The sequence below is a fragment of the Puntigrus tetrazona genome, chromosome 16, assembly GCF_018831695.1.
Source record: "Puntigrus tetrazona isolate hp1 chromosome 16, ASM1883169v1, whole genome shotgun sequence".
NCBI classification, from domain to species: domain Eukaryota; kingdom Metazoa; phylum Chordata; class Actinopteri; order Cypriniformes; family Cyprinidae; genus Puntigrus; species Puntigrus tetrazona.
This window is the reverse complement of record NC_056714.1, coordinates 22,584,871-22,598,791: the sequence shown is the minus strand read 5'-3', so window position 1 is coordinate 22,598,791 and position 13,921 is coordinate 22,584,871. Positions and strand designations below refer to the sequence as shown.

The 13,921-nt window shown below is 46.2% G+C and overlaps 1 protein-coding gene across 18 annotated transcripts in view; it reads right to left on the bottom strand.

Annotated features, from left to right (window-relative positions):
• Nucleotides 1-13,921, bottom strand: part of adgrb1a (adhesion G protein-coupled receptor B1a) — an 86,213-nt gene that overhangs the window by 41,184 nt on the left and 31,108 nt on the right. For 10 of the 18 annotated variants that reach the window (XM_043261393.1, XM_043261396.1, XM_043261400.1 and 7 more), the window contains exons 3-5: nt 1,968-2,126; nt 1,653-1,727; nt 1,074-1,178 (exon numbers count right to left, since the gene is read on the bottom strand). In XM_043261393.1, coding sequence (XP_043117328.1) covers nt 1,074-1,178; nt 1,653-1,727; nt 1,968-2,126 — 339 coding nt within the window. The remainder of the gene's footprint in view (nt 1-1,073; nt 1,179-1,652; nt 1,728-1,967; nt 2,127-13,921) is intronic. The other 8 variants (XM_043261399.1, XM_043261402.1, XM_043261409.1 and 5 more) reach the window with 3 other exon arrangements.

Genomic DNA, 13,921 nt, shown 5'->3' with positions numbered 1-13,921 from the left:
CTCAGTGTTTACCCATAATAGAAGTTCATGCTTTCAGTTTTGAGATATGTAAGTCAGCCTTCTCTACGAGGATCTCACAAGCTGCCCAATATATCAGACTTTACTATCTGAGCAGCTGGGAAAGCCAAGGAATCATGTGAAATCCTGACGGAATGGGAACATATTAAATTTCCAATAGGAAGCACTTGGTTGTCTTGAAAGTCCAATAGACAATAAGGGCTGACATGGCTGTCCAATAGAAAGAGTTAGACAAAAAGGAGAATCAAGAATGTTTAATAAAATGATATCGAATGTCAAAATGAAAAGCGATAAGGAGGGAAGGATTTTACTTTATTCCGGCAACATTAGGGGAAATTAGTTTTCAACATTAGTTTTCATACTAAAACCCTGCATAAGCATATTTAATAATATGCATATACATGAACATGTACACAACTTGTTTGTGTACCATTGAGTTTAAAAATTTGTTATTAAGGCTACTTCCAAAAGTAACATAAAAATTTGTGAAACATGCACAGCATTTTTAAAATACATTTTATGACTTTCATTGTGATTTCTGATTTGTAGCACACTGGGATGAAATTGAGGAAATTTGCATTTATTTTGAAGTTACAGGCTTGTATCGGTGTAACTGTAAAAATGAAAGACAAATTCATGCAGTGCTCACAAAGAAAAGACAAGATACTGGTAATTACATCATATTAGTCCAATATGTCTTTTATATTGAAGCATGCAAATCATACATCACCACCCCCAAGCAAGGCGTGTCTTGTTCTCGTTTGTTTCATAATAACGGGTTACGACCCTTTCAAAATGCTTTTAACTTCCTTGTAAGCAATGGTGTCCATGATTCATGGATATCTCGATGTTCCTCCATGAACCATGCCATAATACACATGACAAAGACAAACAAAACATAAATCACACTGACAGAAGCATAAAAAAAACAAGGCCATAGCCACATACGCATCCAGTCTACTCCCCTGTATGTGGACTAGTGAGCGAAACGGTTGCAAGTGTGTGTGTGTGTGAACCCAAGCTGCAGAGGAGGCTGATGCCACCTGTCTTCTTACCTGTTTGGGAAGACTGCTGTCCGCTGCGGGTCTTATCAGAGTCCTCTCGTTTACGGCTGTCCACCGAGCGCAGGGATTGGCTACGAGTGCCAAGTCGGCCTCTGCCTGCAGGATGGGGTGGGATTAGCAACTACAGTCGAATTCTGATTGGCCAGTGCTGTGCGACCTGAACATCTAGACCAGCATCAGCCATGCTTGGGATTTTGTGTGAAGTTTAAGGTTACACAGCTGAGAAGAAGCGAACACGTGTTTGGTTTGATACTATTCTCCATGCGAACGCGATACTCTTTGAGAGTTTGGACGCCTCTAGGTTTGCGTGACCTCGAAACGTTTTGCGTTGAACACCAAAAATCGACAGGAGGTGTGCAGAAAGAGGGCGAGATGGAGCGAGCAGTGGATGGCGGATGGAAAAATAAGCAGACCATGCGGAACGGAGACACAGACAATCGAGGTAAAGACATCTGCAGCCGATGGCCTTGACCATGGAGTTGGTTATTTACTCATGGCCTCCATCCAAACTGAGTGAAGATCTACTCACTACAGTCACATTCAAACTGACTTGGTCAGTGATGCCCTTACCAAGCATGGCCTCTTGCATTCCTTTGTATTTCACTGGACTTAAACCCTTGCCTTTAGAGGAATACTGCCTGTAGCCTATGGGTCCAATGAAAAGCACACAAAAACGCTCATTCTATCATCAGTCTAGCATTTTATTATCGTTATTTGCTCTATCATTGTGTCACACAGGAAGCAAAACATCTTTTTGTTTTACAGTGAAATGTGAAGAATGTAAAAAATGAGGTGTCAAATAGTGATAGAGAGAGAGAAAGCTAGAGAAGAAGTGGATGTGCGAACGGTCACGTGCATCGTGCAATAGCCTAGAACGCAACTTACCGATGCACGGCTGAGAGTTGCAGGGACGACCTTCCTCCAGAACACCCTCGCACAGGTACGCCTCCTCAGGTGGTGACTGACAGGTGCGAGTGCGCGTCTGGACTCCGCCTCCACATTCACTGCTGCACTCCGCCCAGTTGCCCCACCCACTCCAGCCACCTGCATTAAACCCCCACACAGACACCGGCACAGGCCTTGTGAGCGCCATTCCCGAGAAAAAGCCATTTATTAATAAATTTTTGTGACACAAATTAAATTTCCAGCCCTGCTAAGCAATAATGGTTTGATTTCGTAATCCATTATGATGGCACTAAGATGTAGAAATGGACCCATAAATACCAGTAGGATATGAGTCCCTGTGTTCTGCTCCCTCATGAATGTTTAATAGCAGACATTGCTGCCTGTCTGATCCCGGAGGCCCCGACAAATATGTATTAATCTGCATGAATAGAACATGAAGCTGGACCATGTCCAGCTGCAGACATTTTTAATTACTCACAAATCAATTGTACGGGGGAAGGTATGTAATTCTACACTCAGTGCCGCTCTACCCGGAAAATGAGAACTGAAATGAAAGTGAGAAAGAATCAGATACAGCCTATATTTAAAATGTCCATCAAAAGATTTTAGCATATATTACATGACCATGCTCCATGCAGACCATGTAAAGACCAGTGAATGGAGTCAATATTAGATAAATATCAGAGATAATAAAAGAAGAAATCAGTTAAAATACAAAAAAAGAAATATACTTTTTTTTTTTATTAAATGCTTAAAATGTAGTTAAAGGAAAATTATATTTATAAAAGAAGAAATTATCTTGAAAACTGTTAACTCTTAACTCGAAAATGCATGAAACTGACAACAATTATGTATTTTTTCATTACTCTATAAATGTATATATAATGGTGTATGTATCACATAAAACAAAATAAAATATTTCCTTAATATCCTTTTTTTTTAAGAAGGTAAAACAATTTTTTGATTTTGAAAATAATTACATTTTTTAACATTTTAAGGAAAACCCCAATAAATGCATGTCAAAGGTTTGGTAATAATTATTATCTTCGTAGTTAGTTTGTTTCAAAAATATTTATTGCATGCCATTTTTACACTAAAAATATGTGTAGGATTTCACTACTAAACAATTTTTACTCAATTAATTTTAGAAATTGCTATAGTAAATTTCACAAATAATTATGAAGACATGACAAGTAAAACACTGAATTACAAAGTTAATTGTACTTCACGAAATATTTGTTTTTTTACAACTATGAAAAAAATTATATTTATAGTGTAGGATTTTTTTTATGGTAACTTTTTATGGTAACTTTTTTTATGGGTAGAAATAGATATTTTAACTACATGTCAACTAGCAGTCATTAGAGTATTAGTAGACTTGCCTGCATAATAACTTTTGATACCTTTTAATAACTTTTAAAAACACTTTATTTTGAAAACTACGTATCATATGACAAAAAATTGGCGTTGTATATACGCCAAACACTTGCTTGTCACATATACGCCAAAATATTTTTGTTCGCATCAATATCACAAGTTTTATTTGGTTTATTTGGCCTACTAATTACTTGGCTGTTTTTCAAGAGATGTGTGTAAATGTCTTAATTATAAAATTTATTTGTATTTATTTATTATTTTTTGGGAGACACATTTTTGAAAATGCGTGTAAGCACTTAAAAAAAAAGAACTACAAAGAACCCACGGGGGTCACGGCATTGACCCTAATATCAACCGAACCCTTCCTCCGTTTCATTCGAAGCATCCCTCATGCAAAGCCAGGGTTAATACATTACGCCAAATAAAGGCCAGGTATAAAAACAATTTCTGCCTTTTCTGCAGCACTGATACAAATCTGTTGGCAAGCGAGTGCTGAAAAGCAGAATCAATATCCATTTGTTTGAGCAGGATGAGCGATTAATGGCAAATTGTTTACTTGGGGTGCTGAGATTGGCTTTGCCGCATGTTGCGCGAGACACATTCACCTGATAAAACATAACGGATTCTAATCTTCAGTGCCTCGGCCTTGAATATACAATCAAATGTCCTCTTTGCACAGCAAGTGACAATCGCATGCAAAATGAACCGGGACGGCTCTCAGCGCGCTGCCCTGATTAATCCCATCCACCAATCACGCTTCAAGTCAGATGGCTTCATCAACCAATCGCACGTGGCATAAACAGCATGCACAGCCAATCCCTGCTCCACGGGGGACCGTAAGTGGTAAAAATCAGTCTTAAATAAGCTTCTCGGCTTCTGTGCTGAACGACTTCAACCTTATTTAAAACAAATGCAAGCACGGATGAGAATATAAGGCAAACAATCTTTAGAAAAGCGAAAAAAAAGTCCAGATAAGAAAAATAATACTCCATTGAAGATAAGATTTTCTCTCTCTGTGAAAAACGATGGGAGAGTATGACCTTTTTTTGGCTCAATAATCACGGGCTGAAGGAGAAAAGGGGGGCAGAATAATATAGTGTTTTCTTTCTCTGTCCCCAAGGACATTTTATTATGCTTTCAATAATTTAGTGTGCTTCTCTTGTTCAGTGCTTGCTCCCTTACATCCAGACTCTTTGCTGCAGACGCTATATCATCTTTAAACGCTCATATTCGTCCTCTGCTCGGATGTTTCTTTCTACTCATCAGCCCTTCCTCCATCATCCTGTCTTTTCGCCCGTTTTTCAGATTGCAGCTGCAGCACGCACCTGCTTTTCAAAGGATGAGTGTGTGGATATACATCATTCCGCCCATTAGCAAATATCATCTTGGCTTACGAAAACCTCAAAGTGACCTTCACTTTCTCTCAGTGGTGAGAAGAAGGTCTAATATGGGCTCAAGTGACAGTGATCTCAATTCATCAGGTACAAGATCTCCCCATAATCTCACCAGCCGCAGCCCACTGCGCATCTGCCGCGAAACCAAGGTCAGTCGGCATACATCTAAATTACACCCTACATTCGACTTCATGCATTGTTTTCTGCTCGCTTACGCGCATTAAAACACAGACCGTGGGTCAGTGATGGAAAGCGAAACATGGGAAGTGCTGACACCCAGAGGATGCTACTAGTCATTGGCATCCATGCCGGCAACAAAATAGTGTGCAAGCAAAATAAAATGCAAAAAAATGCGAAAAAAAAATAAATGTATAAATAAAATGATCACGTCTCATCTTTTTAACATAAAAATAAAAGTGTCTTTTTGTAATTAATGTTACAATGAAATGGATTTCTGGAAGCAAAAAGTAAAGAAGCATCCTTCACCTCTGCACCTTTTTTTCTGTGTCCGTCTCTATCTGTCCCTCAGCTTAGGTCTAATCCACTCTTCTGTGTGTGTGCATTTCGGCTGTCAGTATCCTGCTTAGAATAAATATTTGAACAGCTGTGCTTACACGTCTCATTGATTAACCTCACTCCAGGGGCAGGAAACACAACTTCGGTTTTACACCCTTGCCGCTTGGCATAATCTTTCCCGTCTTGCGCCGCAGTGCTTAAAATGGCCCACGCAGCCCAACTCTCAATGAAATGACCACATGTTTTGTACACAGGAATTTTAAAATGGTTTCTGTCAATATGTGGGGGATTCTATCGACCATCAGATCCTAATAATTGCATAATGTTTCCTTTTAGATTTTAGTTGACTGGAAACTGTGGAATAATGCTATTCTATCATATTTTGAGAGATTTAGACATTCGGGTAAAAGGTGATTACAGTACAGTATTTGGCTCTTAATTAAACATTTTGATGTGTATTTAATTAGCAGCTGGTGTTTTATATATATTTATATATTAAAAATAATATTAAATAACATATTGTTGCTAAATATATAGATGCATGTATGTGTATTTATACATTGTGACGAGCGTCCCGAGGATCGATCAGCGTTGCCCTGGGAACAAACACGGAACACCTACACCAGCCACTCAACGACGGATTCGCCACACCTGGAGCTCATCAGCGCGGGCCAGATAAGCCCGGCCAGGCGACGGCTTCAGGGAGCCACGAGACTCCGGAAGCGCAAGCTAACCTGTTGTCTCTTTCTTTGTCTCCCAGAAGCTACAACGTGACGGGCCTGCCTGAGCTACTTCCCCTACTACCTCACAGTGGACTCCCTCACGTTACTAAGCACGGGAAACACCGAGACGACTCACCGCTGCACTCACCGGATTCACCGCTACACCACCCCCGGACTCACCGCCGCACTCCTCGCACGGACTCACCGCTCACCTTCTGTGTATTGTCTAATAAATACACCCTCCGGGTTTTCACTGCACCTGTTTCTCTTGTGCTTCCTCTGCCTCGCCACAAGTGGTGGAGAATGCGAGCAGTTTTTAAGCGCAAGAGAACGGAGGAAACAAAGAAAAGGAAGAGCGCTATCGCCGCCTCTATTAAAGGTTCCCACAACATCAACTTCTCTCTTTGTTTTCCCCCAGGCAAGCGCTCGCTCCCGGCGAAGATGGAGGAATTCCTCCAACGCCTCTCAGAGGTTTCCATTCGCCAGCAACAGATCGTCGAGCATTTGGCTACCCGCCAGAACGAGACCGAGCAGGAGCTCGCTGCTCTCGCGCCGCCACTCAACCACGCCCGTCGTGCCTGATCCCCGGATGCAAGCCACACAGCTGCTACCCAAAATGGCCGCCAGCGATGACCCTGAAATATATCTCGAGATGTTCGAGAGCGCCGCAACCACGGAAGGATGGGACCGGAGGGATTGGGCACGCAGCGTTGGCCCCGCTGCTGTCAGGAGAGCCCCAGCGCGCCTATTTCAGCATGCCGGCCGACCTGGCGAATGTATCGACGACCTAAAGAGGGAAATCTTGGGCAGGGTCGGTCTATCACCGGTCGCGCAGCCCAAGCCTTCAAGAGTGGGTCTTCCAGTCTCGCCAGCCGGCAAGGACCCAGGCCGCCGAACTTACTCGGCTAGCGCAACACTGGCTCCTGGATGGGACACCAACCCCGCCATCATTGTGGAAAGGGTGGTGATAGACCGGCTCCCGCGGGCTCTCCCCGGAATTATCGCCAGGCGGTCGGTATGAGAAACCCCAAGAACGTCATGGAGTTGGTTGAGGCGGTCGAGCTGGCGGAAGCCGCACAGCGTCGAGAGGCCGGGGAGCGGGCGCCATCTTTTCCCCGGAGGGTGTCCCAGGAGCGACGCGCGCCGGAGGGCACCCGGCGACCGATGGAGAGGGCGGCGGTCCCGACCGTGAGAGATGAGCCGATGCCAACCGAAGAGGCTTCCAACTCCTCTAGAGCGTGGCTGGCAGGCTGCAGTCTCCACCGGGAGCTTCCCGCGCCGCACCGAAATCCCCATCGGCCTGAATGGACGGAAGTTCAGAGCCCTCCTTGACTCTGGCAGTACCATCAGCCTGGTTCAGTCCCGCCTCCTACCCCCGCGCACGGAACCGCGGAAACGGCTGCCACTGACCTGCGTCCACGGGGACACCAGGAAAGTCTCCACCCGTCTCATCACCGTGGACGGCGACAGGAGGAAGCTGGCCCCTGGAGGTGGGCCTCGCACAAGACCTGCCGGTACCAATCATCCTCGGGCGGGACTGGCCGGGTTTCGAGGAGGCGCTACACACCGCGACACAGCCTGTCAGCCCTCAAAGCCCTCGCCGGAAGAGGCGAGAGGGGAGAGGAAACCGCCGCCCTGCCGTTCTCCTAGCATCGGACAGCGGAAGAGATGGTGAGTCCCCTCCGAATACTACTAATGTATTCTTTGATGTGTTCCAACAGGTAGTCGGAGGGGGCTCGTTCGGCCGGGCTCAGCGGGAGGATGACCCGGCGAACGAGCCCCTCCGACTACCTGTTGGAACACATCAAAGAATACATTAGTAGTATTCGGAGGGGACTCACCATCTCTTCCCCATTTCATTGTGGAGAACGGCCTACTCTATTGTGTCGCCCAGCGGAAGGGGGAGGAGAAACGGCTCCTGGTGGTGCCCGAGGAAAGTGGACACCATCTTGGAACTCGCCCACGCCCACCCACTGGCCGGACACCTCGGGGCCGCCAACACGATCAAGAGGATCCGGGACCGTTTCCACTGGCCGGGGCTCGACGGAGATGTGAAACTGTTCTGCCAGGCCTGCCCCGAGTGCCAGAAGACCTCGCCCCGGCCACCTCCCCCTAGTCCACTTATCCCGCTGCCCATAATCGAGGTGCCCTTTGAGCGCATCGGGATGGATCTGGTGGGCCCGCTGCCGAGGTCTGCCCGCGGCCACGAACACATCCTGGTGATCGTGGACACGCCACCGGTACCCGAAGCCATCCCACTCCGCAAAGCCACCGCCAAGGCGATCGCCCAGGAGCTCTTCACCCTGTCCACCAGAGTGGGGATACCCGGGGAGATACTGACCGACCAAGGCACCCGTTCATGTCCCGAGTGATGGCCGACTCTGCCGGCTGCTGCTACGGATCCAGCAGCTGCGCACCTCAGTGTACCACCCCAGACGGACGGACTTGTGGAGCGGTTCAACCAGACACTGAAACAGATGTTGAGAAGGGTTGTCTCCGAGGACAAACGGGACTGGGACCAGATGCTCCCCACGTCCTCTTCGGGTGCGAGAGGTGCCCCAGGCCTCCACCGGCTTCACCCCATTCGAGTTGCTGTTCGGCCGACAGCCGCGAGGCCTGCTGGACGTGGCAAAAGAGGCCTGGGAGCAGCAGCAGCAGCCGGATGCCCAGAGGTCGGTCGTAGAACACGTCCAAGCCATGCGGGACCGAATTGAACGGGTGATGCCCCTCGTGCGGGAGCACATGACGCAGGCCCAGCAGCAACAACAACGGCACTATAACCGCCCTGCACAACCCCGGGAATTCCAGGTCGGGCGACCGGGTCATGGCACTAGTCCCCACCAATGCATGCAAATTCCTGGCCACCTGGCAGGGTCCATATACCATTCTGGAAAAGATCGGCCCGGTTACTTACCGAGTCCGCCAACCAAACCGTCGACGCACCGAACAAATATACCACATTAACTTGTTGAAGAAGTGGGTGGGGACTAGGGAACACCTTTCCACACTCGCCATTCAGGAGGGCCCGGCTCGTCGACACCAACGCCCTGCTCGCTCCCGCACAGAAGACGGAACTCCAACATTTGGTCGGTCAGTTCTCGGATGTGTTCTCGTCCACGCCCGGGCAGACTAACCTCCTCCAGCACGAGATCCGGACCCCTCCCGACGTCATCGTCCGGCAGCGGCCCTACCGGATCCCTGAGGCTCGTCGGCGAGCTATTGAGGAGGAGGTAAACCAAATGCTGAAGTTGGGGGTGATTGAACCATCGACGAGCCCGTGGTCCAGCCCCATCGTCCTGGTTCCAAAACCAGACGGCACCCTCCGCTTCTGCAATGACTACCGGCGACTCAACCAGGTCTCCGAGTTCGACGGATATCCCATGCCCCGTGTAGACGAACTGCTGGAACGTCTTGGAAGGGCCCGGTATATCTCCACCCTCGATCTCACCAAAGGATACTGGCAGGTTCCGCTGTCAGAGGAAGCCAAGCCAAAAACGGCTTTCTCCACCCCCGGCGGCCACTGGCAATACCGGTCCCTTCCCTTCGGTCTACACGGGGCACCAGCCACCTTCCAGAGACTAATGGACATCTTACTCCGACCCCACCAACAGTACGCCGCAGCCTATCTCGACGACCTTGTGATTCACTCGGAGACCTGGGAAGACCATCTGGAGCGCCTGCGGAGGGTGCTTCGGGATCTTCGACGGGCTGGACTCACCGCCAACCCCAAGAAATGTCACCTGGCGCTCTTCGGAGCGAAGTACCTGGGTTATCGAGTTGGACGAGGACTGATCCGGCCACAGGAGAGTAAAGTCACCGCGGTCCAGGAGACCCCGAGGCCCACCAACAAAACCCAGGTACGCGCCTTCTTGGGGTTGGCAGGGTATTATCGTTGTTTCATCCCCGACTTCTCCTCCATAGCCGCCCCTCTGACAGACCTGACCAGGAAGGGGCAGCCTGAACGGGTTCTGTGGAACCCCGACGCGGAGGAAGCGTTCCAGAGGATTAAGGCCGCACTCACCTCAGACCCTGTCCTGAGAGCCCCGGACTTCGGCTGCCCCTTCCTGCTACAGACGGATGCTTCTGATGTGGGTCTGGGAGCCGTGCTGTCCCAGATCCAGGAGGGTGAGGAGCATCCGGTCTTATATATCAGTAGGAAGCTGACCCCCGCCGAGAAAAACTACGCCGCGGTGGAGAAGGAGGCCCTAGCCGTCAAGTGGGCAGTCCTGGAACTGCGGTACTACCTCCTGGGCCGGCGGTTCACCCTACTTACCGACCACGCACCCCTCCAGTGGATGGCCAGGGCCAAGGACACGAACGCCAGGGTGACCCGCTGGTTCCTCGCGCTCCAGGACTTCCACTTTGACGTGCAACACCGCGCCGGGACAGCCAACGCCAACGCCGACGGCCTATCGCGGATGTGGTCGGCTTTTGCAGGTCTGTCAGGGGTCACTCCCCACCCACCCCAAATTTCCCCGTTATTACGCTCTGCTTTATCCACCAGGACCAGGACAGCGCTTGGGGGGGGGAGTGTGACGAGCGTCCCGAGGATCGATCAGCGTTGCCCTGGGAACAAACACGGAACACCTACACCAGCCACTCAACGACGGATTCGCCACACCTGGAGCTCATCAGCCGCGGGCCAGATAAGCCCGGCCAGGCGACGGCTTCAGGGAGCCACGAGACTCCGGAAACGCAAGCTAACCTGTTGTCTCTTTCTTTGTCTCCCAGAAGCTACAACGTGACGGGCCTGCCTGAGCTACTTCCCCTACTACCTCACAGTGGACTCCCTCACGTTACTAAGCACGGAAACACCGAGGCGACTCACCGCTGCACTCACCGGATTCACCGCTACACCACCCCCGGACTCACCGCCGCACTCCTCGCACGGACTCACCGCTCACCTTCTGTGTATTGTCTAATAAATACACCCTCCGGGGGTTTTCACTGCACCTGTTTCTCTTGTGCTTCCTCTGCCTCGCCACAACATACATACACAGTACACATGCATATATTATTAAACCGCAATGTTTTATTTTGGATGTGAATAATTGTGATTAATCATTTGACAGCACTAATTAAATGTTTTTTGCCAATGAGCCAATGAGTGTGACTGATCATGTCACCACAGATAAAATGATAATAAAAAACAAAATAGCAAAAAACACAATGATTAGGAAGTAAAAAAAAAAGATAAAAAGAGGTATTTTCATTTATCAGTAAGTCGTCTTTTTATGCTTAATAAATTTCAGCAATGGTTACAAAAATCCCCATTTTCCTGCCATACAGTTGCATTTATGGATAAGGAATTTACTCAGCTTTATCATTACTCTCATGCAAAATTCTGTTGTTTTTTTATCATCCAACAATATTCAAAATTCAATGTGGTTTCTAAGAATAAGGTATGCAGTGATTGATTGTTGATTGTTTAAAAACCAATAAGGCATATCTTGCCATGTAGTATTTGAGTGCTGCAAACTAAATTAGTCTAATTGATTTCTCAAAACTGTTCACTGACAAAAACGCAGGCGGAAGCTGATGACACTGCTAAGTTAGAGACAGTTTACGAATGTTTTTATTTTTTAATAATATACAATATTCAAAAACAGCTGTCACTATATCATCCAAGGTTGTTAATGGATTTAGTCTTGCTTTGTGTCAGTTCCTAACACGATTAAACATTTCGTTCTGTTGTTGCTTCTCCGGTGATGCGATCAATCACATTCTCTCTCTTCGGCTCATCAGTGATTACTGGACCTGGGTGTTTTTCTATCTCATAGGTTCATCCTGGTGATTGCGATTTGAGTTAAGTGATCATCTCTACTTCCGCTCTGTCTTTCAGTGGTCACACAATGACAAAACCAGTGACTTCTCATCAGCAGAGTGCATACGCTACGAGATTGCGGCCTGTGTCAGGCGGGGAGCTCAGAGTCTGCACTGTTTACCGATGAGCAAGTAGATAAACAGATCAAAAGTACGACAGAGATATGAATAGGGGTTTGGTTGAATGTTCTTTGGTTGCAGGTGCGGGTCAGAGAAGTCGACGTTTCAATTCCGAAGATGGATGCCTCTCCTCAGCAGGAACAAAAGGGGAAAAATCTAGCTCGAATCAAAAACACCTTCACTAAAAGGATCAGATGGGCCTCCCACTTTTCACAGGCTCACAGATGAGTGGAAAAATAACAGCTTTTTTTTTATTTTCCTCTTGCACATCAATCTTCAGAAGAGAAACATCTGCTCATAAGACCAAAAGGACGTGGGTGCACATGTGAACACACACACACACACACACACACACACACACAAACATACACGCGAACACGTCACCTTCCCCTCACTTCCATGCACTTTCAGCTCTCGGATCAGTGACTGCCAAAATGGACCATCAGATTGAAGCCAAACTAAACTCCAAGACCTTTACAAAGAAATAAGTTCTAGCAAATTTTTCAGGGCTAAGAAGCAAGAAAGCACGCCACCAAATGCTAAATGAGTTGCGTATGAAATTGTAATTTTGAGTTCGGATGCAAAAGCCTCGAAGTAGCGGCTGAAATTGTCCTCTAAAATAAACATTTTAGGTTCAGTAGTTTTACCTACCTGGTTTCATGGCATGGGAGCACATTTCAAAACAATATTAATATGCTGGGAAATTTGGAAATCGAAGCTTTTGAATGTTAGCATCACACATATCCGGTTTCATATGTGTGGGTTTTCATAGACGGCAGGTTTGTTCAGTAGCTCACGGAGTATGGGGATAGGGAGTAAGACACGTAAAAATGGTGTTGCACAAAAAGTGTATGTATTTTATGAGACTAGGCTGAATTTTACTCTAATGGCAATGTATAGGTCCTTATCTATGCAATTTGAATAAATTAACTGAACATAAATATAGGAGCCTGATAAAAATAGTCATTTCAGTAGAAAATGTCAGACAGCACTTCATGTATTTATTATATATTGAGGTTGATTAAAAGACAAATAATGAATACTAGCGTAATCCAGCAGTCAACTCTGAAAAATTGTTTTACTTAAAAATGCTACTTATGAATGATTTACTTTGTGAATTTTAGTGGGTACATAGTAAACAAGCTTTATTATTGCAGCAAGTTAGTTTAATTGAATTCTCCAAACTGGCAGCTGTCCACTATTAAAAATGCAGGCAGACTTTTAACAACGATGCTATTAATAGCCAGATGTTATGATATGTGGAATGCAAAGTCTATTATTTAATCTCAACTAAAACAAGATATGTCATTATGGTATATGGCATTTAAGGTGGCAATCTAAAATCATAAAAGGCTTTTGACAAAATGAGTATGAATACCACTACACTGAATGACAAAACTAAATCAGAGCTGTCTACTTTGCAATTGCCTACTGCAATGTGTCTTTGGTTGATGCCACTTTCCAATTTTTGAAATGAGGCGCAGCTTAAAATAAAATAATTTTTATACAAATGGTTTACTATGAATTCATTTTTTATATATATATATATATATTGGACTTTTGATGCTTACAATCAATCGAGCTAATTTCTGGTCTGTGGTCTTAAAAACTGAAATCATTGTTTAGTTCTCTTTGCGTTTATATGCGCAAATACAATGTGGTGCATTATTGTAATTATTATTATACATGTCCCGTAAAAGCATTTAATACCAATTAATTTACATAAATAAAATAGTATAAATTAAAACAAACACCTTTTAAACGCTCCACTTTGAATACCAGTGGCTGAATGTCTAATATAGCCTTTTTTACTGCAACAGTGGTTGCACTTTAATATCAGGTTGAGGAAGAACAGCAGAGAGAGAAAGAGAGAGAGAGAGAGAGAGAGAGAGAGAGAGAGAGCCCCCATATGGATGGTAACTTGATTAAAACAGCCTTCAGATTGGGAATTGACAGTGTTCATACTGAGTGTCTCACTCTG